Genomic DNA, 27,556 nt, shown 5'->3' with positions numbered 1-27,556 from the left:
ATTCCAGGGAAACATCCCATGGCTTCTTCACAGACATGGAATTGTCCTACAGGGACATGCCCATGGTGCTCCACGGAGCCAAATTCCAGGGAAACATCTCATGGCTCCCTCACAGTGATGGAATTGTCCTACAGGGACATGCCCATGGTGACCCACACAGCAAAATTCCAGGGAAACATCTCATGGCTCCCTCACAGTGATGGAATTGTCCTACAGGGACATGCCCATGGTGACCCACACAGCAAAATTCCAGGGAAACATCTCATGGCTCCTTCACAGAGATGGAATTGCCCTACAGGGACATGTCCATGGTGACCCACAGAGCAAAATTCCAGGGAAACATCTCATGGCTCATGGCTCCCTCACAGAGATGGAATTGCCCTACAGGGACATGTCCATGGTGACCCACACAGCAAAATTCCAGGGAAACATCTCATGGCTCCCTCACAGAGATGGAATTGCCCTACAGGGACATGCCCATGGTGCCCCACACAGCAAAATTCAAACTTGAAGTCCCTCAAACTTGAAGTCCCTCAAACTTGAAGAGCCTCAAACTTGAAGAGCCTCAAACTTGAAGTGCCTCAAACTTGAAGTCCCTCAAACTTGAAGTCCCTCAAACTTGAAGAGCCTCAAACTTGAAGTCCCTCAAACTTGAAGTCCCTCAAACTTGAAGAGCCTCAAACTTGAAGTCCCTCAAACTTGAAGAGCCTCAAACTTGAAGAGCCTCAAACTTGAAGAGCCTCAAACTTGAAGTCCCTCAAACTTGAAGAGCCTCAAACTTGAAGTCCCTCAAACTTGAAGTCCCTCAAACTTGAAGTGCCTCAAACTTGAAGTCCCTCAAACTTGAAGAGCCTCAAACTTGAAGAGCCTCAAACTTGAAGAGCCTCAAACTTGAAGTCCCTCAAACTTGAAGAGCCTCAAACTTGAAGTCCCTCAAACCCTCTGCTGACAAACTGTCAAACTTCCAGGCAGGACAAACACAAAGCCCTTCAACTGGATGGATGAAGACTGCACATTATTCAGGGTGGATGGAGCAGGGAATCCTGGCTCAGCAATTCCCACTGGACCATGGGCACTGCCTCCCACCCCGGGGACGTGCCCGTACTCACCACGATAGCTGCCAGGATGGGCACCTGAATAATCCACTTCAAATTGCCAGCACTCAAGTCCCAACACCTGAGAAGAGATGGATGTTCCATCAGGAAAGCAGTGGTGACCAAGAGCTGCACATCAAGTGTCTCCTTGGATAAATCCACCCTGGAATTGTGGGTTCCTCCAGAGCCTGCTGTGGTGGAAGGGCCTGGGTCTAACCCTGCCTTCACTCAGGGTGGCTTTCAAACAGTCCTTCTGCTCTAAAGCCATGACTGTCAGGGGTGGTTTGTGCTCTCCACGTGGTGGAACAGCTCCTTCCACAGTCAGTGAGACTTGCTCTTTCCAACCCTTTTCCACTTCTTCTGCACCTCCTTCCCAGGAGAAACCTGGAGAATCCAGACTGCATGGACAGGAGGGGCTGAGATGACTGAGGAACAGGGAATCCCAGAATGGTTTGGGATGGAAGGGACCTTAGAGACCATCTTGTCCCACCCCCTGCCATGGGCAGGGACACCTCCCACCAGCCCAGGCTGCTCCAAGCCCTGTCCAACCTGGCCTTGGACACTTCCAGGGATGGGACAGCCACAACTTCTCTGCCCAACCTGTGCCAGGGCCTGCCCACCCTCAAAGGGAAGAAATCTCTCCTAAGATCTAATCTAAACCTTTCCTCTGTCAGTTTGAAGCCATTCCCTGTGTCCTGTCACTGCAGTTCCTGAAGAACAGTTCCTCTCCAGCTTCCTTGTTATTGAGGGATGTCCCTGACCATGGCAGGAGGGTTGGACAAGATGACCTTTAAAGATCCCTTCCATCCCAAATGATTCTGTCTTGGAAGAACTCCACACACTTGGGCAGCTCTGCTAATCCATCCTTCCAAACCTGGAGCTGAAATCCTGTTGGGAAAGCAGCATCTTCCCAGGCAAAGCCATCTCAGAAGCTTCCTGGGGACCTCCACGATCCTGGGCAGGTGGAACCTGCTGTGTGGCCAAGCCTGTGAATTGTGGGGGGTAAGGCCAGGCTGGACAGGGCTTGGAGCAACCTGGGATAGTGGGAGGTGTCCCTGCCCATGAGAGGGTGGCACTGGATGGGCCTTCAGGTTCCTTCCAACCCAAACCATTCTGGAATCCTGTGATCCACACATGTCCTGTGTGGTGGAGTTACAGCTCCACCACCTCAGCAGCACCAACCTTCTCTGACTGTGCTGAACCTGCTGTGTCCCAAACTCAGTCCTGTTCATTCAGGATTTTGAAGGTCTTGTCCCTGCCTGGCTGGAAATTGTCCCTCTTATCCCCAAGGAGGACAACTGGAGGTGTTCCCATCCCATGGAAACCCCAGCAAAGGAAGGGAAACCAGGAAAGTTCATCCTTCCCTGCCATGACACACTCACATCCCAGAGTTAACCCATTCCATCTCGGACTTCTGGCTTTGCCTGGCTCCTCCTTCCCTTGGGATTCACCCCCAGGCCCCTCAGGAGCTGCAGGGAGGAGAAGCTGAGACGTTGGGACTTACTCGGTGTCGGCGAGAGCGGCTCTCACGCTGGCCCACGCTGTGACAAACACAGCTGGGAGTCCTGCAAGAGACAGGGCACGGGTCAGAGGGGCACCAGCACCCCGGGCAGGGCTCAGGGCAAGGGCAGGGCAGTGGCTCTCCAAGGCTCAGCCAGAGCTCAGCCCAGGAAAGGCTCCTCTTTGGATCTAAGATCTGAGCTGAGTCAGTTTGGGGTCCCTCAAGACAAGAAGGACAATCTGTTGAAGGTGTGTCTGGAATGAGAAGGAATGTTTGGGAATTCTGGGTCTGGTCCTCACTCTCATCTTAGTGCAGGGAAATGCCTTTGGAGTGGGGATGGGGCAGAGTGGACTAAATAATGTCTGGGATGAGATGAGAATAAAAACTGAGCAAGACCCTCAGCTCTGGATCCCTCATGGCAAGAAGACAACGGAGGGGCTGGAGGTGTCCAGGGCAAGGAATGGAGCTGGGAAGGGGCTGGAGGTGCCCAGGGCAAGGAATGGAGCTGGGAAGGGGCTGGAGGTGCCCTGGGCAAGGAATGGAGCTGGGAAGGGGCTGGAGGTGCCCAGGGCAGGGAATGGAGCTGGGAAGGGGCTGGAGCAGCAGGAGGGGCTGAGGGAGCTGGGGGGGCTCAGCTGGAGAAAAGGAGGCTCAGGGGGGACCTTCTGGCTCTGCAATCCCTGCCAGGAGGGGGGAGCTGGGACAGGGGGTCGGGAACAGGGACAGGGAACAGGGACAGGAGGAGAGGGAACAGGGACAGGGAACAGGGAACAGGGACAGGGGGTCGGGAACAGGGACAGGGAACAGGGAACACGGACAGGGAACAGGGAACAGGGACAGGGAACAGGGACAGGAGAGGGGGAACAGGGACAGGGAACAGGGACAGGAGAGGGGGAACAGGGACAGGGAACAGGGACAGGGAACAAGGACAGGGAACAGGGACAGGAGCAGAGGGAACAGGGACAGGAGCAGAAGGAACAGGGACAGGGAACAGGGACAGGAAAGAGGGACAGGGAACAGGGACAGGAGCAGAGGGAACAGGGACAGGGAACAGGGACAGGAGCAGAGGGAACGGCCTCAGGCTGGGCCAGGGCAGGGGCAGGTTGGACAGTGGGGAAATTCCTCCTGGGAAGGGCTGTCCAGCCCTGGCACAGCTGCCCAGGGCAGGGGTGGATCCCCACCCCTGGAGGGATTTAAATCTCTGTGGATGTGGCACTTGGGGACATGGTCAGTGGTGGCCTTGGAAGTGCTGGGGATGGTTGGACTGGATGGCCTTGAAGGTCCTTTCCAACCTCAGCGATTCTGTCACTCTGTGATGTTGCTCTCACACCTCTCTGTAGCCCAAATCCAAACAACCAGTGGCAGGGAACATTTTCTGGCAGGTAAATGCCATGGTTTGGACATGTCCACGTTCCTGAACTCTCCTGGCCTTTCAAAACATGGCAGTTTGCTTTTCCAACCTGCTGGCCAAGAGTGGTCCAGGCTCAACCCACCTCCTGGGGCGTGTTTGGGAGACAAACAGCTGGTGTGGGCCTGGAATGGGCCCTGGATTTCCCAGGATGAATCCTCAGGGGCTGAGTCTTTGCCCTGTCCCTGCTTTATGGGCACACAGAGCCTGGAGGGCTTGGACCTGAGGGACCCACACATGCTTTATCCAACTCATCCCATGGGAAGCAGAGAATCCTCCTCTGGAGCCAGGCTGGGAGAGCTGGGGGGGTCACCTGGAGAAGAGAAGGCTCCAGAGACACCTGAGAGCCCCTGGCAGGACCTGAAGGGGCTCCAGGAGAGCTGGAGAGGGACTGGGGACAAGGGAGGGAGGGACAGGACACAGGGAATGGCTTCCCACTGCCAGAGGGCAGGGACAGGTGGGATATTGGGAAGGAATTCCTGACTGGGAGGGTGGGCAGGGACTGGGATGGATTTCCCAGAGCAGCTGTGTCTGCCCCAGCCCTGGGAGTGTCCAAGGCCAGGTTGGAGCACCCTGGGACAGTGGGAGGTGTCCCTGCCCATGGCAGGGGGTGGCTCTAAACCATCTTTAAGGTCCCTTCCTCCCCAAACCATCCATGATCCTGTGATTCCAATGGTTCTTTGCAGCACCCCTTTCCCAAGGGATTTCCTCCCTCCCTTCCCAGCAGGGACAGGTGGACCTGGAGCATTGGTGGCTCAGACCATCCCTCCCAGCACTGAAATCCTGTCAGGTGTGAGGGACCTGCTGCACGAAACACAGAAAGGCCAAAATTTTGGGATGACCCTTCCAAACTGCTCCAACCAAAGGTTCACTCCCAAATGAACCTCTCTCATTTCAGCTCAGCCCCACAGGGACACCACAAAGCTGAAAACCCCCAATATCCAACTGCAATCTGCTATTTATTTTCTTAGGGTCCAGTTATTTGTACAACTGAGTCCCCTACTGGCTTCCCTTAAAAGGCAGCATCAACTCCACAGTAGCTTCCACAAATTCCAGAAGAATTGGCCCTTTCAGGTGAAAAAAAAAAATAAAAAATTTAAAAAATAAATAAAGGCGACATTTATCACCTTGGACTGTAAATATGCTGTTCACAGCCTGAGCTCGCTGGGGCTGGGCAGGAATAAGGCCAGGCTTAACTTTCAGCATGCACTTAAGTCTCATTAGGGTGCTTAAAGGCTGCCCTGACCACGGCTGCAGCAGCACTGTCTGTCTGTCTGTCTGTCTGTCTCCTCCACACGGGGACAACGAGCTCCTTATCTGGGCTGGACCCTCCCAAGGCCATGGTAACACAAGAAATCATAAATAATTAAACACGGGGCCCCACTCAGGGCCAGCAGTGCCTACAAAGGGGCATTTGTGAGCTGTGCCCCCTGAGAAGGTTCCCTGGCACTGGGGGCACTGCAGGGAAAATGCCTGACCCACTGCCCTGGGCATCTGTGGGGTTTGGGAAGGAGAGGATTCCTTGGAACAGGCACAGCTCTTTCCTCCTTGCCTTTATCCACCTACTGATGAAAAATAGGGGCACAATCCACTAAATGGATGGAATGTTGCTGATATTCCAGTTGGCATCAGCTGGGAAACAACAGGGACATGATCCAGGCTGAGCCACCAAAGGCTTAAATGGAGGGAATGTTGCTGATATTCCAGTTTGTATCAGCTGGGAAACAACAGGGACACCATCCAGGCTGAGCCACCAGAGGCTTAAATGGATGGAATGTTCCTGATATTCCAGTTTGTATCAGCTGGGAAACAACAGGGACATGATCCAGGGTGAGCCACCAAAGGCTTAAATGGAGGGAATGTTGCTGATATTCCAGTTGGCATCAGCTGGGAAACAACAGGGACACGATCCAGGCTGAGCCACCAAAGGCTTAAATGGATTGAATGTTGCTGATATTCCAGTTGGCATCAGCTGGGAAACAACAGGGACACGATCCAGGCTGAGCCACCAAAGGTTTAAATGGATGGAATGTTGCTGATATTCCAGTTTGTATCAGCTGGGAAACAACAGGGACATGGTCCAGGCTGAGCCACCAAAGGCTTAAATGGAGGGAATGTTGCTGATATTCCAGTTTGTGTCAGCTGGGAAACAACAGGGACACGATCCAGGCTGAGCCAGCAAAGGCTTAAATGGAGGGAATGTTGCTGATATTCCAGTTAGTATCAGCTGGGAAACTGCTCCTGTGGGAAAGCTGCCAAGTCTGTCTGTGGGATGTTGGATATTCCCTCCCTATCCTGAAGTTTTCAGTTTGAAAGATGAATTGTTTTGGAGATTTGGGCACACTTGGCTTGAACTTGTTCCTCTCAAGGCCACTCAGGGCCAGCAGTGCCTACAAAGGGGCATTGGTGAGCTGTGCCCCCTGAGAAGGTTCCCTGGCACTGGGGGCACTGCAGGGAAAATGCCTGACCCACTGCCCTGGGCATCTGTGGGGCTTGGGAAGGAGAGGATTCCTTGGAACAGGCACCAGCTCTTTCCTCCTTGCCTTTATCCACCTACTGATGAAAAATAGGGGCACAATCCACTAAATGGATGGAATATTGCTGATATTCCAGTTGGCATCAGCTGGGAAAGAACAGGGACACGATCCAGGCTGAGCCACCAAAGGCTTAAATGGATTGAATGTTGCTGATATTCCAGTTTGTATCAGCTGGGAAACAACAGGGACACCATCCAGGGTGAGCCACCAAAGGCTTAAATGGATGGAATGTTCCTGATATTCCAGTTTGTATCAGCTGGGAAACAACAGGGACACCATCCAGGCTGAGCCACCAAAGGCTTAAATGGAGGGAATGTTCCTGATATTCCAGTTGGCATCAGCTGGGAAACTGCTCCTGTGGGAAAGCTGCCAAGTCTGTCTGTGGGATGTTGGATATTCCCTCCCTGTCCTGAAGTTTTCAGTTTGAAAGATGAATTGTTTCAGAGATTTGGGGACACTTGGCTTGAACCTGTTCCTCTCAGGGCCAGCAGTGCCTACAAAGGGGCATTGGTGAGCTGTGCCCCCTGAGAAGGTTCCCTGGCACTGGGGGCACTGCAGGGAAAATGCCTGACCCACTGCCCTGGGCATCTGTGGGGCTTGGGAAGGAGAGGATTCCTTGGAACAGGCACCAGCTCTTTCCTCCTTGCCTTTATTCACCTACTGATGAAAAATAGGGGCACAATCCACTAAATGGATTGAATGTTGCTGATATTCCAGTTGGCATCAGCTGGGAAAGAACAGGGACATGGTCCAGGCTGAGCCACCAAAGGTTTAAATGGATTGAATGTTCCTGATATTCCAGTTTGTATCAGCTGGGAAACAACAGGGACATGATCCAGGGTGAGCCACCAAAGGTTTAAATGGAGGGAATGTTCCTGATATTCCAGTCGGCATCAGCTGGGAAACAACAGGGACATGATCCAGGGTGAGCCACCAAAGGCTTAAATGGATGGAATGTTCCTGATATTCCAGTTGGCATCAGCTGGGAAACAACAGGGACATGATCCAGGCTGAGGCACCAAAGGCTTAAATGGAGGGAATGTTGCTGATATTCCAGTTTGTATCAGCTGGGAAAGAACAGGGACACGATCCAGGCTGAGGCACCAAAGGCTTAAATGGAGGGAATGTTGCTGATATTCCAGTTTGTATCAGCTGGGAAACAACAGGGACATCATCCAGGCTGAGCCACCAAAGGCTTAAATGGATTGAATGTTCCTGATATTCCAGTTGGCATCAGCTGGGAAACTGCTCCTGTGGGAAAGCTGCCAAGTCTGTCTGTGGGATGTTGGATATTCCCTCCCTGTCCTGAAGTTTTCAGTTTGAAAGATGAATTGTTTCAGAGATTTGGGGACACTTGGCTTGAACTTGTTCCTCTCAAGGTCAGCAGTGCCTACAAAGGGGCATTGGTGAGCTGTGCCCCCTGAGAAGGTTCCCTGGCACTGGGGGCACTGCAGGGAAAATGCCTGACCCACTGCCCTGGGCATCTGTGGGGTTTGGGAAGGAGAGGATTCCTTGGAACAGGCACAGCTCTTTCCTCCTTGCCTTTATCCACCTACTGATGAAAAATAGGGGCACAATCCACTAAAGGCTTAAATGGATGGAATGTTGCTGATATTCCAGTTTGTATCAGCTGGGAAACAACAGGGACACGATCCAGGCTGAGCCACCAAAAGCTTAAATGGATGGAATGTTCCTGATATTCCAGTTTGTATCAGCTGGGAAAGAACAGGGACACGATCCAGGCTGAGCCACCAAAGGCTTAAATGGAGGGAATGTTGCTGATATTCCAGTTGGCATCAGCTGGGAAACAGGGATACCATCCAGGCTGAGCCACCAAAGGCTTAAATGGAGGGAATGTTGCTGATATTCCAGTTGGCATCAGCTGGGAAACTGCTCCTCTGTGGAAAGGTTGCCAGGCCTGCCTGTGGGATATTGGATATTCCCTCGCTATCCTGAAGCTTTCAGTTTGAAAGAAGGATTTGTGTCACAGATTTGGGGACATTTGACACGTATTTGTTCCTCTCAAGCCTGTCCTGCCCTTCACAAGAGACACTGCTGCCATTCAGACACCAATCCTGGGCTGTGTTCCAGTTCTAAGCAACAACAAAACACACAGGAGTGATCAGTTATACCCCCAAAATCCCAATTATTGTGCTGCTGCCTCACCCTGCTCAGGTGAGTGTAGGAAAAGGATCCTTGATATTTTCTGTGAATTCCTGGCACTCCTTTTATTGCTACATTTGTCTTTCTGTGTCTCTTCCATTTTCTGCAGTTTTGAAGTGTAAATGTTCCTAAATTTACAAAAGGTGGTTTGATTCCTCTCCCTCCTTTGCTCTGCCCTGGGTTTGGTTTCTGTGTCAGTGTAACATGGACTGTTTGGGTCATTCCTCTGGTTCAGCCTTTCCCCTTCCCTGCAAAGCTAAACTTTCCATGGGAAAAGTCCTGGAATCACACAATTGTTGAGGTTGGAAAAGCCCTCCAAGATTACAGAGTCCAAATGTTCCCAGCACTGCCAAGGCCACCACTGACCATGTCCCCAAGTGCCACATCCACAGGGCTTTGACATCCCTGCAGGGATGGGGATCCACCCCTGCCCTGGGCAGCAGTGCCAGGGCTGGACAGCCCTTCCCAGGAGGAATTTCCCCAATGTCCAACCTGCCCCTGCCCTGGCCCAGCCTGAAGCCGTGCCCTCTGCTCCTGTCCCCGTTCCCTGTCCCTGCTCCTGTCCCTGTTCCCTGTCCCTGTTCCCTCTGCTTCTGTCCCTGTTCCCTGTCCCTGTTCCCTCTGCTTCTGTCCCTGTTCCTGTCCCTGTTCCCTGTCCCTGTTCCCTCTGCTTCTGTCCCTGTTCCCTGTCCCTGTTCCCAAACCCCCCCAGCTCCCCCTCCTGGCAGGGATTGCAGAGCCAGAAGGTCCCCCCTGAGCCTCCTTTTCTCCATCTGAGCCCCCTCTGAGCAGAGAGAGGCAGGAAGGTAGGGATGGATGGATGGATGGATGGATGGATGGATGGATGGATGGATGGATGGATGGATGGATGGATGGATGGATGGATGGATGGACGGACAAACGGACGGACGGACAGATGGATGAGAGGATGGATGGAAGGATGGATGGATGGATGGATGGATGGATGGATGGATGGATGGATGGATGGATGGATGGATGGACGGACTGACGGATGGATGGATGGGATGCATGGGATGCATGGATGGATGGGATGCATGGATGGATGGATGGATGGATGGATGAAAGGATGGATGGATGGATGGATGGATGGATGGATGGATGGATGGGCGGATGGATGGGATGGATGGATGGATGAAAGGTTAGATGGATGAAAGGATGGATGGATGGATGGATGGATGGATGGATGGATGGATGGATGGATGGATGGATGGATGGATGGAAGGATGGATGGATGGATGGACGGATGGATGGATGGACGGACGGACGGACGGACGGATGGATGGATGGATGAATGGATGGATGGATGAAAGGATGGATGGATGAAAGGATGGATGGACGGACGGATGGATGGATGGATGGATGGATGGATGGATGGATGGATGGATGGATGGATGGAGGTCCTACCCCACACCGGTGTGACACAGGGCAGAGCCCACCGATGCCGTGAGCGACTTCTACAGAATCCACATTGTATGCGCTGTGCATTTCCAGAGCAGACACACAGTGTGTACAATGCAGGTGCTATAAAGTCAGGTGTCTCCCCAGCAGCTGGACCAGGGGCAGCACCTGCTGCCCACCCCACCCCACTGCTCCCCTCAGGGCTCTCCCTGTGTCCGTGTCTCCAAGCAGCTGGACCAGGAGCAGCATCTGCTGCCCATCCCACCCCACTGCTCCCCTCAGGACTCTCCCTGTGTCCGTGTCTCCAGCAGCTGGACCAGGAGCAGCATCTGCTGCCCATCCCACCCCACTGCTCCCCTCAGGACTCTCCCTGTGTCTGTGTCTCCAGCAGCTGGACCATGGGCACCATCTGCTGCCCACCCCACCCCACTGCTCCCCTCAGGACTCTCCCTGTGTCTCCAGCAGCTGGACCATGGGCACCATCTGCTGCCCACCCCACCCCACTGCTCCCCTCAGGACTCTCCCTGTGTCTCCAGCAGCTGGACCATGGGCACCATCTGCTGCCCACCCCACTCCACTGCTCCCCTCAGGACTCTCCATGTGTCTGTGTCTCCAGGAGCACCATCTGCTGCCCACCCCACCCCACTGCTCCCCTCAGGACTCTCCATGTGTCTCCAGCAGCTGGAGAAACAGCCAAAGCTGTGAGGGAGGGGAGTGGTGGCAGAGCCACTGCTGAGGGAGAGTTTCTGAATTAAGCCCTGAGGAAACCTGGGCTCAGCTGCCTGGGATGGAGGAACCTCTCTGAGGAGCCATGAGTGGGTCTGATCCATCCCCTCATGTCACCTTTTCCTGATATTCCAAGGTCTTGGAGGGTTTTTCCAACCTCAGTGGTTCTGACATTCCAGGACTTTTCATGCTGAAAGGTGGAAACTCCAGGGATTTCCCTTTCCAGAGACAGGGAAAGCTGAAACTCCAGGAATTCCCTGACAGCCCAAGGGGTTACACTGAGACAGAAATGGACCATGAGGCAGAGGAAAGGCAGGAGAGGGTTTGTACCATGGATGGTCCTGATGTTAACCAGGGACAATGCCACCCTCTGCTGCCCCTGCTCCTGTTGGGCACAAATTCCCTCAGGGAATGGTGACTCCTGCTTAGATAAACATGGAGTTTTGGACCTGAGCACCTCTCACACCACCCCACTGATCTTCTCCAGGTCTCCCTGCAATGCCCTGCAGCAGAATTCCAGGGCAGTGCCACCCTGTGTGTGAATGAACAGGGTGGGAAGGGAAAATGCCAGTGGGACCAGCTTGGCTTGTCCAGTTGTTGGCCATGGCTCATGGTCTTCCCTGGGGAAACAGCTAAAGGGAATGCAAGTCTGCAGGGGAATTAATTATTGCAGCCCATAATGGCCTTATTGATTGATTTTGGTTGGGTCTCCTCCTGTCCTCAGGGTGTCCCTTGGGAGAAGGAACTGAAGTCTCTGCTGGAGCTGTGAGTGAGGACTTGGGTGGGAAAGCCCTGACAGAAATCTTCAGGTCTGATGGACGTGGGTGGGAAAGCCCTGACAGAAATCCTCAGGTCTGACAGCAAAGAGCAACTCCATGTCCCTGTTTCACAGAATCCCAGACTATTCTGAGTTGGGAGGACCCACAAGGACCATCGAGTCCAACTCTTAAGTCAATGGCCCACACAGGGGATTGAACCCATGACCTTGGCATTATTACAGCCAAGTTTGAGCCAACTGAGCTGATCTCAGGGTCAATGTTTCCTCCCTGGCCATGGATTGAGACCTTGTAGGGTGACTTTTGCACCCTGTTTGCCCCTGGGAGGTTTCCAGGTGGGATCAATGCAATGCTGTGCCTCGTTGTCACCCCTCAGTTTTTAGGACAAACCTCTCTTTGCTATGCCACAGCTGCCCCTCTCCGACCCCCTGGCACTCCCTGCCATGCTGTGGGCAGCATCCAGTGCCCTCTGCAGGGAGCTGGAGCTTTTCCACCCCTCCCAGTGGCTCCTGGATTGCTCTGCCCCTTCCCAGTGCCCAAAAAACCATCCAAACAACACAACCTGTGGGAACATCCTGGTGCTAATCCAAGCAGAGCCAGCCCAGTGCCCCCGGAGGGCTCCTGTGTTCTGCTGCCAGAGGAATCCACATGGAGCAGCCCCAAAGCCTTGGAAGCTCAGCCACGAGGCTGTTGTGACAGGTGGGGTTGATCCCATGAAATGATTATTCCCTGGCATTGGTTGGAAGAATTCTCTGGGGTAGCCCCTGCCTGGCAGCCTGGCAGGCTCTGGCACAGCTCTGGGCACTCTGCTTACACACATGGCATCCCATTGCTGCTGCTCCCCCTCTCTCCCAGAATTCCAACCCCAGGGAATTGCTCCTTCGAGCCTCCTCTGTACAGTTTGAGGTCGTTTTATGAGAAGCAAATTTTACCTCAAGGTCTGGAAGAAGATTTTTCATTTTTTTTAAATTTAATTTAATTTATTTGAGGTTTTGCCCATTTGTTTTAAAAAAGAGGTGACATCTGAAGGCCTCTCTATCTGAGGACTTCTGAGGGGAGAAATGCCCTGTCCCCAAAACACAGTCACAGCATGGCTTGGGTTGGGAGGGACCTTAAAGGTCATCTCATTGCAACTCCTGGACACCTTCCCCAGACCAGGTTGCTCCAAGCCCAGTCAAACACCTTTTTCTTTCTTTCTTTTGTCCCAAACCTTCCAGCTGTCCAGGACTAGACTTTTCCAGAGAGATGCAGGCCCAGTTTGAGGCTCATATTTGCACCCCTTGGCAGCACCAGCAGTTTCTGACCTGGGCACCAGCTGAACATGAGGTTTGGAAGGAACTTCTCTCCAGATCCCATTTGGGAAGGAGAAAAACTGGGCAGAGAGTCCTGCAGGTTGGACTGCCCTGGGTGACTGAATCCCAAACCCTGCAACCCCTCAGAACTTGGTCCTGCAACCCCTCAGAACTTGGTCCTGCAACCCTTCAGAACTTGGTCCTGTAACCCCTCAGAACTTGGTCCTGCAACCCTTCAGAACTTGGTCCTGCAACCCTTCAGATTTTGGTCCTCCAACCCTTCAGAACTTGGTCCTGAAACCCTTCAGAACTTGGTCCTGCAACCCCTCAGAACTTGGTCCTGCAACCCCTCAGAACTTGGTCCTGTAACCCCTCAGAACTTGGTCCTGCAACCCTTCAGAACTTGGTCCTGTAACCCTTCAGAACTTGGTCCTGCAACCCTTCAGAACTTGGTCCTGAAACCCTTCAGAACTTGGTCCTGTAACCCCTCAGAACTTGGTCCTGCAACCCCTCAGAACTTGGTCCTGTAACCCCTCAGAACTTGGTCCTGCAACCCTTCAGAACTTGGTCCTGTAACCCTTCAGAACTTGGTCCTGCAACCCTTCAGAACTTGGTCCTGAAACCCTTCAGAACTTGGTCCTGTAACCCTTCAGATTTTGGTCCTGCAACCCCTCAGAACTTGGTTCTGCAACCCCTCAGAACTTGGTTCTGCAACCCTTCAGAACTTGGTTCTGCAACCCTTCAGAACTTGGTCCTGCAACCCCTCAGAACTTGGTTCTGCAACCCCTCAGAACTTGGTCCTGTAACCCTTCAGAACTTGGTCCTGCAACCCCTCAGAACTTGGTCCTGCACTACCTGCCTTGCTCCAAAACACTGGGGGTTTTTCCCCTTAAGAAATCCAGTTCTGGAATGGGGCTGAGCCTTGTCCTAAAATGCAATCACAGGATGTGCGTTTTAAACCTGGAATGTGGGAAGGAGTCCTGGGCCACACAGTTTGGAGCAAGCACAGACCCCTCTGAAGAGGCTTTCCCTGCAGGGAGCCCCTGGGTGGACCTTCACCCTGTTATTCATCATGTCCTCAAGGATTATCCAACACCTTCCTGTTCTCCCTCACACTCCTCAGACTTTGGGACAACTGTGGGCATTTGTTTTGTTGTCCTGAGCCTCTCAGCACCTCAGAACTCCTTGGAAGCCAAAACTGATGCCAGAAGTGAACAGCAATGACCTCTTGGTCTGAACTCAGTGTGGCCACAACACCCTGCACCTCATGCCAGCCCTTCCTCTCTCCTCAGGGAAAAGATGTCCGAGTTAAGAGGAGAAATGGGGGAAGAAAAAAAAGGTCTTTTCCCCAAATTGCAGGTTTCCAGCATCCAGGAGACCTCCAGGAGCTTCTGAAAGCAGATGAACCTTGAGGGAGGCAATCAGAGCCTGGGAGTAGATGCTCAAAGCCTCAGGCACCTTCTGCCCCTCCAGCCCAACGCTGGTTCCTCAACAGGAGGAACTGGGATGAGATGGGGAGAGCTCAGAGGTGCCTCCAATGCTACATTTAGCCCTGGAAGGATGGCAGGTGTGAGGGTGGAGAGGCACTGCCAGAGAAGCTGTGGCTGCCCCATCCCTGGGAGTGTCCACAGGGCTTGGAGAAACCTGGGCTAGTGGAAGATGTCCCTGCCCTTGGAACTGGATGGTCTTTAAGGTCCCTTCCAATCCAAACCATTCTGAGATTCTCTGACTCTCTGTGCTGTCTCCAAGCCTGGGCTGATCCCTCCACAGATCCTGGAGGTGCCACAGTGGAAATTCCTCAATCCAGAAGTGAGAAAGGTCTCCCAGGAGGGAAATCCCATCCTGGTATTTCTCATCCTGCCTCTGCCCCTTCTCCTGCATTTATTCCCATCCATGACCAGCTTCAGGAAGTCCCTCCCAGAGGCTCCCTGCAGGTGGGCTGGGAGGAGCAGCCACGACTTACCCCAGCCAAATAAGGTGAATCCCCAAAGATATTTCTTCTCTGAGAAAAATGCCATGAAGATGAGGCTGTGGAGATAGAGCCCTTCCACCAGAATCCAGTAGTAATTGGTTGCCAGGAAGTAGAGGAAGAAGGTAACTGCTACTTTACAGCCCACCTGCAACGAGCACAGAAGGACAGGGAGGTGTGAGGGACATGAGCTGAAGGTTCCCAGAGAGACACAATGAACCAGCATGGGGTGGAGAACAAGGGGGAGGAAGGGAAAAGTGAAATTAGAACGTTCTGTTGGCTTTTACAAGGGGAAAAATCCATCAGGAGAATAGAAGGGATGAACAGTGGAGAAGAAAGTCCCCAAACCAAGCATTGCTTTCCCAAGGGTAGGTGAGGTGGGAGGTGCAGGAGGACAGGGAACCTGTGGAGATGGGATGGCCTGATCCTGCTCTCTCCCAGCCCAGTGATGAAGTGAAGGACTCCCACACTTTCTAGGCCAGGTGGGTTTCATCTTTGCCCTGTGTCCCTTGTCCATGCCAGAGGACACAGGGCTGTGGCCAAGCAGTCTCAGTCTGAGGGACCTGGTGCAAGTCCCACCACGGGGACTGCAACTCTTCCCTCAGCTCATGGAGAGATCCTGTGGGTTAGGTCACCCCAACCTGCCATGGTGTCCAGGACAGGATCCTCCAGGGCTGTTTGTCTGTCCTCAACAAACGTGAGGACACCCTGAATGGCTGCTCTTGGTTTGGAGATGGGTCCTCCAAGAGCAAACCTGGAGGTTTTCCCCCACAATCTCCAGGTGCTTCTGAACACAGAAGGAAAGTTGGAAGATATTGATGCCACATGGGGTGAACAGTTCCAAAGGGACACATAAAGCCATCCCTATCAATGTGGACATTCCCGGAGTCTGGAAAGTTGGATCTCACAGGAATCCTGTGGCAGCATCACCTCTCCAGGATGTCCCTTCCTTTGAGAGGACTGACAGAAACTGTCAATAATATGCCCCTGGTCAATAAAGAGGAGAATTTCTGCAGCTCTTCTGCCAATCCTTTGCCAACAGAATGAATATACACATTTAATATCCATAAATCCATTGTATGTCAATGAGATATGGACACATCACCCTCTTCTTCTTGTCCAGGCAAAGTGAGTCAAAATAGAAGATCAATTAAAACTCCCCATCCAGGTGGAATAATAATTTGTATATTTATATTTTTGTATTATATATATATATATAAAATAATATCTTTTTTATTCTTTTCCCAGGGAGCATCAGGCAATAATTGCAAAGCTCTCCCTTCCCTTGGAAACAAAGGAAAGCCATTAATTGTTGCCCTCATCACTTGCTTGTCTTTCAATGCAGAAGGAGGGGAGGTGCCCCTAAAACTCAAATTAAAATAATTAAAAATTAGATGGGATAATATTAAAAAAATATATTCAAAGAACACCAATGGTTATCCCAATTCTTCCTTGGAATGAGTTCAGCCCAAGGAGAAGCTTCTGCCTAAAAGGGGAGTGTTTGGAAGTGTGTTGAGCTCTGCAGCAGTTAAGGAGAAGGAGCTGGGAATGGGATGGAGATTTCCAGGAGCAGATTTCCATCTGGGAGCTCTTGGGTACCCACTGGGACACTCCACATGCCCTGGTTGTATCCAAGGGGTTGTGGGAGCTCTGAAAGTCTGGAGCCAAATAAATAGATGGGCAGGGAGTTTATCCCAGAATTCCTGAGGTTGGAAAAGAGCTCCAAGACCACTGAATCCACCCTGTGCCCGATGCCCACCTTGGCAAAGCCCATGGAGCCCACCCTGTGCCCAGTGTCCACCTTGGAAAAGCCCTCCCAGCCCGTGGAGCCCACCCTGTGCCCAGTGCCCACCTTGGAAAAGCCCTGCCAGCCCATGGAGCCCACCCTGTGCCCAGTGCCCACCTTGGAAAAGCCCTCCCAGCCCATGGAGCCCACCCTGTGCCCGATGCCCACATTGGCAAAGCCCTGCCAGCCCAAGGAGCCCACCCTGTGCCTGTTGCCACCTTGGCAAAGCCCTCCCAGCCTATGGAGCCCACCCTGTGCCTGATGCCCACCTTGGCACAGCCCTCCCAGCCCCTGCAGCCCACCCTGTGCCCGATACCCACCTTGTCCCCCAGCCCACAGCACTCAGTGCCACGGCCAGTCCTGCCTTGGGCACCTCCAGGGATGGGCACTCCAAACCTCCCTGGGCAGCCCCTTCCAGTGCCTGCCCACCCTTTTCAGGGAGAAATTCCTCCTGGTGTCCAACCTGCCCTTCCCCTGGCACAGCTTGAGGCTGTTCCTTCTCCTCCTGTGCCAACTGCATGTGGTGGTGGGAGAAGAACAGGCTGTTCCACGCTGGGACAATCAAGGATGTTCCCAGAGCCACAGATTCCAGGGGCATCAGGGGGGTGGTGACAGCAGGAATTGTAGGTGGGAATCAAACCCCAACCTTGACTGCCACAGGGCACAGCTCCTCCTTAGCCCAGGACCTGGGCAATCCCTCTGGATCCAGAGGGAGTGGGAAGGGAAAGGCTGTGCAAGGTGAGGGTTTCCATCTCAGCAGGGTGGAAAAGCCCCCGGAGAAAAGCCAAGTGTTGAGCAGACAGGACAGAGACACAAAGCCCTGAGAAGCAGCTGCTCTGGGGACACTCACAAACTGTGATTTATCTGCTGGAGGTGCTTCAGTGATGGATTTCAAGTCTTCCTCTGAGATCCTCTCCATCTCCTCCAGGGCCGAGCCCGAGTACAGGACCGCGTCCTTCACGAAGATGCTCATGGCCCTCAGCATGAAGGACACAAACAGGTGCATGTGGATGTAGTTTCTAGTGCAGTGCAAACGTCTGCAGGAGGAGACACAACAGGGGGGGAGAAGTTCAGAACATCTGGTGGGTGTCTGTGCCTCCAAAGAGCCCCAGCTCCCCTCACCCAGCGGTGCCACCACCCCTGCCCTGCCCTCCCCAACCCTCCATGGGGCTGCACATGGATTGATCCCTGCTCCAAGGGCTTCCCAGAGTCATGGAATCATGGAATGCCTTGAGTTGGAAGGGACCTTGAAGCTCATCTGGTCCCACCCCCTGCCATGGGCAGGGACACCTCCCACTATCTCAGGGACACCTCCCACTGTCCCAGGGACACCTCCCACTGCCCAGGTTGCTCCAACCTGGCCTTGGACACTCCCAGGGATGGGGCAGCCACAGCTTCTCTGGGAAATCCATTCCAGTTCCTCCCCACCCTCCCAGGGAAGAATTTCTCTCTAAAACCTGCTCTAACTCAACCCTCTCTCAGTTGGAAGCCATTCCCCCTTTCCATCCCCAACTGCCCTTGGGCTTCAAGGGCTCCAGAACTTGTGGCCACTGAAAGCCTGGCAGAGTTTCCTGGAAACGCTGATTTTGGTGTCCCCCAAGCTCAGCAGCTCCTCCAGCAGTAACTGAGCAGTGCTGGGCTGTTTGTCCTGTCTGCTGCTGGGACACCATCCTTGGCCTGCTCATGGTGAGCAGCTTTGGGCTCCACCCCAGCAACGACCCCATAAATGCCCGTTGTAAAGCGCTTTGAGGTCCTTTCTGGGGGAAAAGCTGGATGGTGACAACGGGATGGGTTGGACCCACATGGGAGAGGTGTATTTTGGAACCAGTGATGGTGGGTTTGGGGAGAAGAAGGAACTAAGTGACCTCTTGGGGTGTCCTCTGGCCTCTAGAGCTCTGTTGCCTGGCTGGCCACACCTGGATTTATGGATGGATTTATGGATGGATTTATGGATTTATGGATGGATTTATGGATGGATTTATGGATGGATTTATGGATGGATTTATGGATTTATGGATGGATTTATGGGTAGATGTTTGGGTGGATTTATGGGTGGATTTATGTCCTCTGAAATCTCCAGCTCCAATAATGGAAACCATCATGCCCAGCTGTGTTTGGCTCCTCTGAAGGACATTATGGCAGCAATAACAGTTGTCCTCTGGGCTGTTCCAATCCAAACCACACCCAGTGGAACTGCTGAGGTGGGAATGGAGGTGGGCTTTGTCCCCTGCCTTGAACTGTGGCCAGTGAATCCCTGGATTGTGTGTCATCTGGGATAAAACCCGGCTTGATCCCTGCTGCTGCCTTGATCCCTGGGATAGGGACATTCCAGCCCAGTTGTCCATGAGGTCTGGACTGGAAATGAAGTGTCTGAGAATGTGAATAGAAAGAGAGCCCATCTCTGGAACCAGGAACACTCTTAGATACACAGACATGGAATATTTTCACCACCTTGCCCATGTCCAGTGAGAAAGGAAACGGAAGGAGAAGGTTGGCAGAGCAGGAGTGTGGTGGCAGGGATGGGGGCTGGCACTACATCCTTCCAGGTGCCTCCAGGGAGGGTCTGCATCCCTCTGGCCTGTGTGTGTCCCAGGTTTGGGCTCTGCTCTCCAAGCACATCCCCCTGAGCACCTTTTGCCACTGCAGAGGGACCTGAGCAGCACCTGCAGAGCCAAAAACCACCCATTTTTTTCCAGTGGGTCATTCCTGGGGCTTGGCACGAGCTCCATGGGCAGCACCAGGTGGCTGATTCCAGCAGGCACAATTACCCCCTCAGCTCTTGTCTGGGTCCTGCTGGTTTCCAGGAGAAGATGTGACCAGACACCCAAGGGAAGTCCAGCTGGGGCTCAGGGGTTGGGAGTCAACCCCCTGCTCGATCTCCAGCTCACCAGGTGTGGCTTCCCAAAGGACAAATTCCTTGAGATGGGTGACATCCTTCATCCCTCCCATGCCATGCTCTCGGTGCCAGCAAGACTCAGAGAATCCTACAATGGCTTGGGTTGGAAGGGACCTTAAAGCCCATCCAGTGCCACCTCCTGCCATGGGCAGGGACACCTTCCGCTATCCCAGGTTGCTCCAGGCCCTGTCCGACCTGGACACTTCCAGGAGTGGGAGATGCAACAGGAGGTCTGAGGAATGGATGGTGTGGGTTCAAAGTGGTATTTAGGGGTGGTGGAAAGGGAGGAGGGACCATCAGAACAAGGAGGGTGATTTTTGGATCCCTGGGAACAGCAGCAGGGGGAGATGGGAGGAATCAGCCTGGGTTTCCCTTCAGCTGCTCTTCCTTCAGGAGTATTTGGGTCCAGAGTGGAATTTCCCTCATGAAACCAGAACTACCTAAAAAACTGACCATTTAACCTGAGCCAGATGGGTAAGAAGGACAGAAAACCCCAGGGAGTTCCCCATGGGAGGCAAACCTGGAGATGCCTCTTCCAGCTTTGTACTGAGGGGCTGGAAAACTCCCCTGCAGGGAAGCAGGAGGAGTTCCAACTTCCCACCCCCATCCCTCAGGAGGTTTTCCCTACATGGCACTCCCAGAGCCCAAAGCACCACTCCTGAAGTGCCACCTGGTGCCAACTCCCTCGGGTAGACCCAGAGCCGCCTACCTGAAGTATCCCAGGATAAGGACAGCAACTGTGAGGGATCCCAGAGAGATGGAGTATCCAACAGTATAAATCAAATAGAGGCGATCAAAGACCTCCTGCAGCAGAAACGGTGGAGAAAAGAGCGCCACGTTAGAACACGTGCCACGGCGGTGCCAGCGCGGGCACGGGGCACCCACACCCCCCAGGGGCAGCCTGGGGATGGGCACGTGGGGGCCCTGATGTGGGCAGGGGGGGAAGGTGGGTCAGTGCCACACCTGGGAGTTGGGCAGCGTTTCCAGCCCAAAGGAACCCAAAGCGCTTTACGGATTCTCTGCCCGATCCAGACACCACTTGGATCACATCACTTGGATCTCCAGAGGGACAAAACCTTGGCAAGTTTGGCTTGAGCAAAATGCCCAACCTTGGCTTGAGAAAAATGCCCAACCTTGGCAAGTTTGACTTGAACAAAATGCTCAACCTTGGCTTGAGAAAAATGCCCAACCTTGGCAAGTTTGGCTTGAACAAAATGCCCAACCTTGGCTTGAGAAAAATGCCCAACCTTGGCTTGAGTAAAATGCCCAAAATTGGCAAGTTTGGCTTGAACAAAATGCCCAACCTTGGCAAGTTTGGCTTGAACAAAATGCTCAAGTTTGGATTAAACAAAATGCCCAACCTTGGCTTGAGTAAAATGCCCAACCTTGACAAGTTTGGCTTGAGTAAAATGCCCAACCTTGGCAAGTTTGGCTTGAGTAAAATGCCCAACCCTGGCAAGTTTGGCTTGAACAAAATGCTCAAGTTTGGCTTAAAAAAAATGCCCAACTTTGGCAAGTTTGGCTTGAACAAAATGCTCAAGTTTGGCTTAAACAAAATGCCCAACCTTGGCAAGTTTGGCTTGAACAAAATGCTCAAGTTTGGCTTAAACAAAATGCCCAACCTTGGCAAGTTTGGCTTGAACAAAATGCTCAAGTTTGGCTTGAACAAATTGCCCAACCTTGGCTTGAGAAAAATGCCCAACCTTTGTTTGAGTAAAATGCCCAACCTTGGCAAGTTTGGCTTGAACAAAATGCCCAACCTTGACTTGAAAAAAATGCCCAACCTTGGCAAGTTTGACTTGAACAAAATGCTCAAGTTTGGCTTAAACAAAATGCCCAACCTTGGCAAGTTTGGCTTGAGCAAAATGCTCAAGTTTGGCTTAAACAAAATGCCCAACCTTGGCAAGTTTGGCTTGAGCAAAATGTCCACCTGAACAAAATGCCCAACCTTGGCAAGTTTGGCTTGAGCAAAATGTCCACCTGAACAAAATGCCCAACCTTGGGAAGTTTGGCTTGAACAAAATGCCCACTGGGAATTCTGCTGGACTTGGACAATTCAGCCATTGCTGACTGATGGAGTGTTGGACCATCCCAGAAAACACAGGGAGGATAAACTTTGGCTCTGGGATATGAGGCAAAAAAAAAAAAAATCCCCTACATTTATTTTTCCCTTTTTCAAATCCAAAGCAGCTTCTGCCTGTGGTGCTCCAACCCAGACACAACCTGAGCTTGCCAAAGTCCTGCTGGCAAAGGTCCTGCCACAGCAGAGCTCGTGGCAATTCATCCCCTAAGAGAATTTGGTTCTCTTGGCTCACCAGGTTTTCAAGTTGGGCTTAGAAACCCTGAGGTTTCCATTAAACCCTGAGATGTTTTCCCTCACCCTGTGCAGCTTCACTCAGGAATATCCCCCTGGAAAGGGACACAGTTCCTGCCACCAGACCACCTGGTGCTGCCTTTAACTGCCTGGAATTAGACACAACCCTGAAGAAACCACCCAGTGGGGCATCTCAGAGGCTCCTGTGCCAACCTTTCCCTCACCCACCCCCTGATGGAGCATCTCAGAGGCTCCTGTGCCCACCTTTCCCTCACCCACCCCCTGATGGAGCATCTCAGAGGTTCCTGTGCCAACCTTTCCCTCACGCACCCCATGATGGAGCATCTGAGAGGGTCCTGTGCCCACCTTTCCCTCACCCACCCCCTGATGGAGCATCTCAGAGGCTCCTGTGCCCACCTTTCCCTCATCCACCCCCTGATGGAGCATCTCAGAGGGTCCTGTGCCCACCTTGCCCCCTCTCACCTCCCAGTGGGGCATCTCAGAGGCTCCTGTGCCAACCTTTCCGTCACCCACCCCATGATGGAGCATCTCAGAGGCTCCTGTGCCCACCTTTCCCTCACCCACCCCCTGATGGAGCATCTCGGAGGCTCCTGTGCCCACCTTTCCCTCACCCACCCCCTGATGGAGCATCTCGGAGGCTCCTGTGCCCACCTTTCCCTCACCCACCCCCTGATGGAGCATCTCGGAGGCTCCTGTGCCCACCTTTCCCTCACCCACCCCCTGATGGAGCATCTCGGAGGCTCCTGTGCCCACCTTTCCCTCATCCACCCCCTGATGGAGCATCTCAGAGGGTCCTGTGCCCACCTTGCCCCCACGCACCTCCCAGTGGGGCATCTCAGAGACTCCTGTGCCCACCTGTCCCTCACCCACCCCCTGATGGAGCATCTCAGAGGCTCCTGTGCCCACCTTTCCCTCACCCACCCCCTGATGGAGCATCTCAGAGGCTCCTGTGCCCACCTGTCCCTCACCCACCCCCTGATGGAGCATCTTAGAGGCTCCTGTGCCCACCTTTTCCTCACCCACCCCCTGATCGAGCATCTGAGAGGCTCCTGTTCCCACCTTGCCCCCATCCACCTCCAAGTGGGGCATCTCAGAGACTCCTGTGCCCACCTTTCCCTCACCCACCCCTGGGATGCCCAACACCAGCAGTTTGTGGCTGCCCTGCCAGCCCTGCCCGGGCTCTGAGGCTGGAAATGTGGCCTGGCAGGCAAAGCCTCAGCCCTGGCACCTCAGAATGCCCAGCTGTGGGCAGGTTCCTCTGTGGTTTCCAGCAGGTTTGCCAACCCTAATTTAGTGTTTGTGTCTGGGGGTATTTCCATTGGTTTCTATTTATCCGGACAGAGCCAGAGGGAGGGGATTGGAAACCCTCCGGGGGAAAGGGAGGAATTTTCCTGCTGCCAGGTTGGAATTCTCTTGGAGCTGGAAAAGATTTGTCTGCAGGGTGAAAACCCGGATTGGAATTTGAACTCAAAGTGAGATTCAAACTGGGATTCAAATGACAACAACAACAACGAGGATTATTATTATTATTATTATTATTATTATTATTATTATTATTATTATTATCATCATCATCATCTTTATTATTATCATTATTATTATTATTACTATTATCATCTTTATTATTATTATTATTATTATTATTATTGGTATTATTATTATTATTATTATTATTAATTATTGTTGTTGATGTTGATATTAATGATAGCAATAATAATAGTAATAATAATAAATAATAAATTAATTATTACTACTATTACTACTAATTAGTATTAATAATTAGTAATATTAATAATAATATTTAATAATATTAAATATTAATGTAAAACAAAAATAAGTATTCATTATGATAATAATTATTAATATTAATCGTAATCATTATAGTAATTATAATAAAATAAATAATAATAGTAATAATGGTAAAAATAGTAATAATAGTAAAAATAAATTATAATAAGAAATAATAATAAAGTAATAATAATAAAATAACTATTATTACTATTATTACTAATAATCACTATTAATTAATAGTAATTATTATTAATATTAAATATTAAATATTAAATATTAATATTAAATATTAATAATTATTAATTATGATAATTAATATTTTAAATAATAATCGTGATCATTACAGTAATGATAATAAAATAAATAATAATAGTAATAATATTAAAAATAGTAATAATAGTAAAAATAAATTATAATAAGAAATAATAAAATAATGAAATATTAATCATTATTATTACTATTATTACTAATCATTAGTATTAATTATTAGTAATTATTATTAATATTAATAGTAAATATTAATATTAAGATTAATACTTATTAATTATTGTCATTAATAACTATTAATATTAATCGTAATCATTATAGTAATGCTAATAAAATAAATAATAATAGTAATAATAGTAAAAATAATAAATAATAAAAATAATAATAAAATAATAGTAACATAATTATTATTATTACTATTATTACTAATCAGTAGCATTAATGATTAGTAAATATTATTATTATTTAATAATAGGAAATATTAATATCAAATATTGATAATCATAATTATGATAATTGATAATTATTAATATTAATAGTAATCATGACAGTAATGATAATAAAATGAATAATAATAATAGTAATGATAATAAAATTAATAATAGTAATAGTGATAATAGTAATAATAGTAATAATGAGAAATAATAATAAATAATAATAATAAATCTATAATTGGTATTATTATTACTAATAATTAGAATTAATAATTAGTAATTATTATTCATATTTAATAGTAAATATTAAATATTAATATTAAAATTTAATAATGGATAATTATGATAATTACTTATTATTAATATCGATAGCGATCATGGTTGTAATGATAATAAAATGATAAATAATAATGATTATTATAATAATGATAATGATGATAATAATGTTAATAATTATGATAATAATAATGATGATAATGATGATAATGATAATAATAATAATAGTAATGATAATAATAATAACAATAATAATAATCGTAATAATAGTAATAATAATAATAATAATAATAATAATAATAATAATAATAATAATAATAATAATAATAATATCATCCTACTCCAAGTTTCGGATTCCCGGCACTCCAGCAGTTGGAGGAGCTCCCATGCCCAGGTGGACAGAGGTGTCCCTGAGCCCCCCTGAGCCCCTGACCCAAAGCCCCCCATTGCTGTGGGACAGTGACTGTCTCGTGGCATCCATGGCCTTGGGAGGAGCCTCCTGATTGGCTGGCAGCACGTTTTGGGAGGCTGTGGATCAAGAGGGCCAGGACACACCAATCCATGCAGGGTGGCACGGTGGGGTCCTCTGCTGCAGGTGGAATCTCAAATGCCATTCTGGGAAAGGGCATTTTTGGGGGATTGGCTGCTTTGATCCTCAGGGATCAAAGGTTGAGGTTCTCCTGGGGCAGCTCAGCCTGGCAAGTTGCCAGGAGTTTGTCACCCTCAGGAAGGACCATTTTGCCCTGGGTTTACCCAGGAGGGAAAAAGTGGCATTTAGGGATCTCCAACCCAGGTCCCTTTCACCTCCCAGCACCAGGGAGGTCCCAGCTGGGTGGAAACCACAGAGACAGGAAAGGTCCTCCAGGTGACAAAATATTGAGTCATCTGCCAGCTGCAACAACCACCTCCAGGGGCTGAGAAGCCTCTTTTGGGAGCTGAGATGGACAGGAGTGGAACTAATTCCCACCAGACCACAAAGGTCATGACGGACAAGCCCTGGACACAGCCTGGACCTCCACAGTCTCAAGACTGGAACTTAATTCCCACCAGACCACAAAGGTCACAGTGACCAAGCCATGGACACAACCTGGACCTCCACAGTCTCAAGAGTTGAATTAATTCCCACCAGACCACAAAGGTCACAATGACCAAGCCCTGGACACAACCTGGACCTCCACAGTCTCAAGAGTGGAACTGATTCCCACCAGACCACAAAGGTCACAATGACCAAGCCATGGACACAGCCTGGACCTCCACAGTCTCAAGAGTTGAATTAATTCCCACCAGACCACAAAGGTCATGATGGACAAGCCCTGGACACAACCTGGACCTCCACAGTCTCAAGAGTGGAATTAATTCCCACCAGACCACAAAGGTCACAATGACCAAGCCCTGGACACAGCCTGGACCTCCACAGTCTCAAGAGTGGAACTGATTCCCACCAGACCACAAAGGTCATGATGGACAAGCCCTGGACACAACCTGGACCTCCACAGTCTCAAGAGTGGAACTGATTCCCACCAGACCACAAAGGTCACGATGACCAAGCCCTGGACACAGCCTGGACCTCCACAGTCTCAGGAGTTGAATTAATTCCCACCAGACCACAAAGGTCACAATGACCAAGCCCTGGACACAGCCTGGACCTCCACAGTCTCAAGGCTTATGAGACCAGGAGGAGCTCTGCCTGATGTCTCCTAGAAATCCACCCTGGGGACAGACTGGCCACCACTGGTCACCCACTGCCCTCTTGGAAGAGACACAAATCTGGCCTTGCCCCACCTTCAGCCCCTGGGTGAAGAAGTGTGAGACTTTAACCAGTGTATTTTAACTTAATTATCATTTCATTTAAGTGTCCAAGGCCTGGAGCAACCTGGGCTGGTGGGAAGTGTCCCTGCCCGTGGGAGGGGGTGGAGGGAGAGGAGCTTTAAGGTCTCTTCCAACCCCAATCAATCCAGGAATCCATGATTCCAGGAATCCAGGATTCCATGAACTTGAGTCCTTCACTCTTTCAACTGTGGACACAGTTTAGGCTCAGACACCCCAGTCAGACACCCCAGTTTAGGCTCAGATACCCCAGTCAGACACCCCAGTTTATGCTCAGACACCCCAGTTTAGGCTCAGGCACCCCAGTTCAGCTTCAGACACCCCAGTTTAGGCTCAGATACCCCAGTCAGACACCCCAGTTTAGGCTCAGACACCTCAGTTTAAGCTCAGGCACCCCAGTTCAGCTTCAGACACCCCAGTTTAGGCTCAGACATCCCAGTCAGACACCCCAGTTTAGGCTCAGACACCTCAGTTTAAGCTCAAGCACCTCAGTTCAGCTTCAGACACCCCAGTTTAGGCTCAGACATCCCAGTCAGACACCCAGTTTAGGCTCAGACATCCCAATTTATGCTCAGAGACCCCAGTTTAGGCTCAGACCCCCCAGTTTAGACTCAGGCACCCCAGTTTAGCCTGAGACACCCCAGTTTAGGCTCAGGCACCCCAGTTGAGGCTCAGACACCCCAGTTGAGGCTCAAGCACCTCAGTTCAGCTTCAGACACCCCAGTTTAGGCTCAGACATCCCAGTCAGATACCCCAGTTTAGGCTCAGACATCCCAGTTTATGCTCAGAGACCCCAGTTTCTGCTCAGACCCCCCAGTTTAGGCTCAGGCACCCCAGGTTAGCCTCAGACACCCCAGTTCAGGCTCAGACACCCCAGTTCAGGCTCAGGCACTCCAGTTTATTCTCAGACACCCCAGTTTAGGCTCAGACACCCCAGTCAGACACCCCAGTTTAGGCTCAGACACCCCAGTTTAGGCTCAGACACCCCAGTCAGACACCCCAGTTCAGGCTCAGACACCCCAGTTTAGGCTCAGACCCCCCAGTTTATTCTCAGACATC

At 50.8% G+C, this 27,556-nt stretch overlaps 1 protein-coding gene across 1 annotated transcript in view; it reads right to left on the bottom strand.

Moving 5' to 3' along the window:
• Positions 1–27,556, bottom strand: part of PTH1R (parathyroid hormone 1 receptor) — a 127,448-nt gene that overhangs the window by 12,468 nt on the left and 87,424 nt on the right. Inside the window, exons 5-9 of the mRNA XM_071560542.1 lie at positions 20,277–20,371; positions 17,522–17,708; positions 14,880–15,033; positions 2,599–2,659; positions 1,110–1,176 (exon numbers count right to left, since the gene is read on the bottom strand). Of these exons, the coding sequence (XP_071416643.1) occupies positions 1,110–1,176; positions 2,599–2,659; positions 14,880–15,033; positions 17,522–17,708; positions 20,277–20,371 (564 nt within the window). The remainder of the gene's footprint in view (positions 1–1,109; positions 1,177–2,598; positions 2,660–14,879; positions 15,034–17,521; positions 17,709–20,276; positions 20,372–27,556) is intronic.

This window comes from Pithys albifrons, chromosome 7, assembly GCF_047495875.1.
Source record: "Pithys albifrons albifrons isolate INPA30051 chromosome 7, PitAlb_v1, whole genome shotgun sequence".
Lineage (NCBI taxonomy): Eukaryota > Metazoa > Chordata > Aves > Passeriformes > Thamnophilidae > Pithys > Pithys albifrons.
This window is presented reverse-complemented; position numbering and strand designations above follow the sequence as displayed.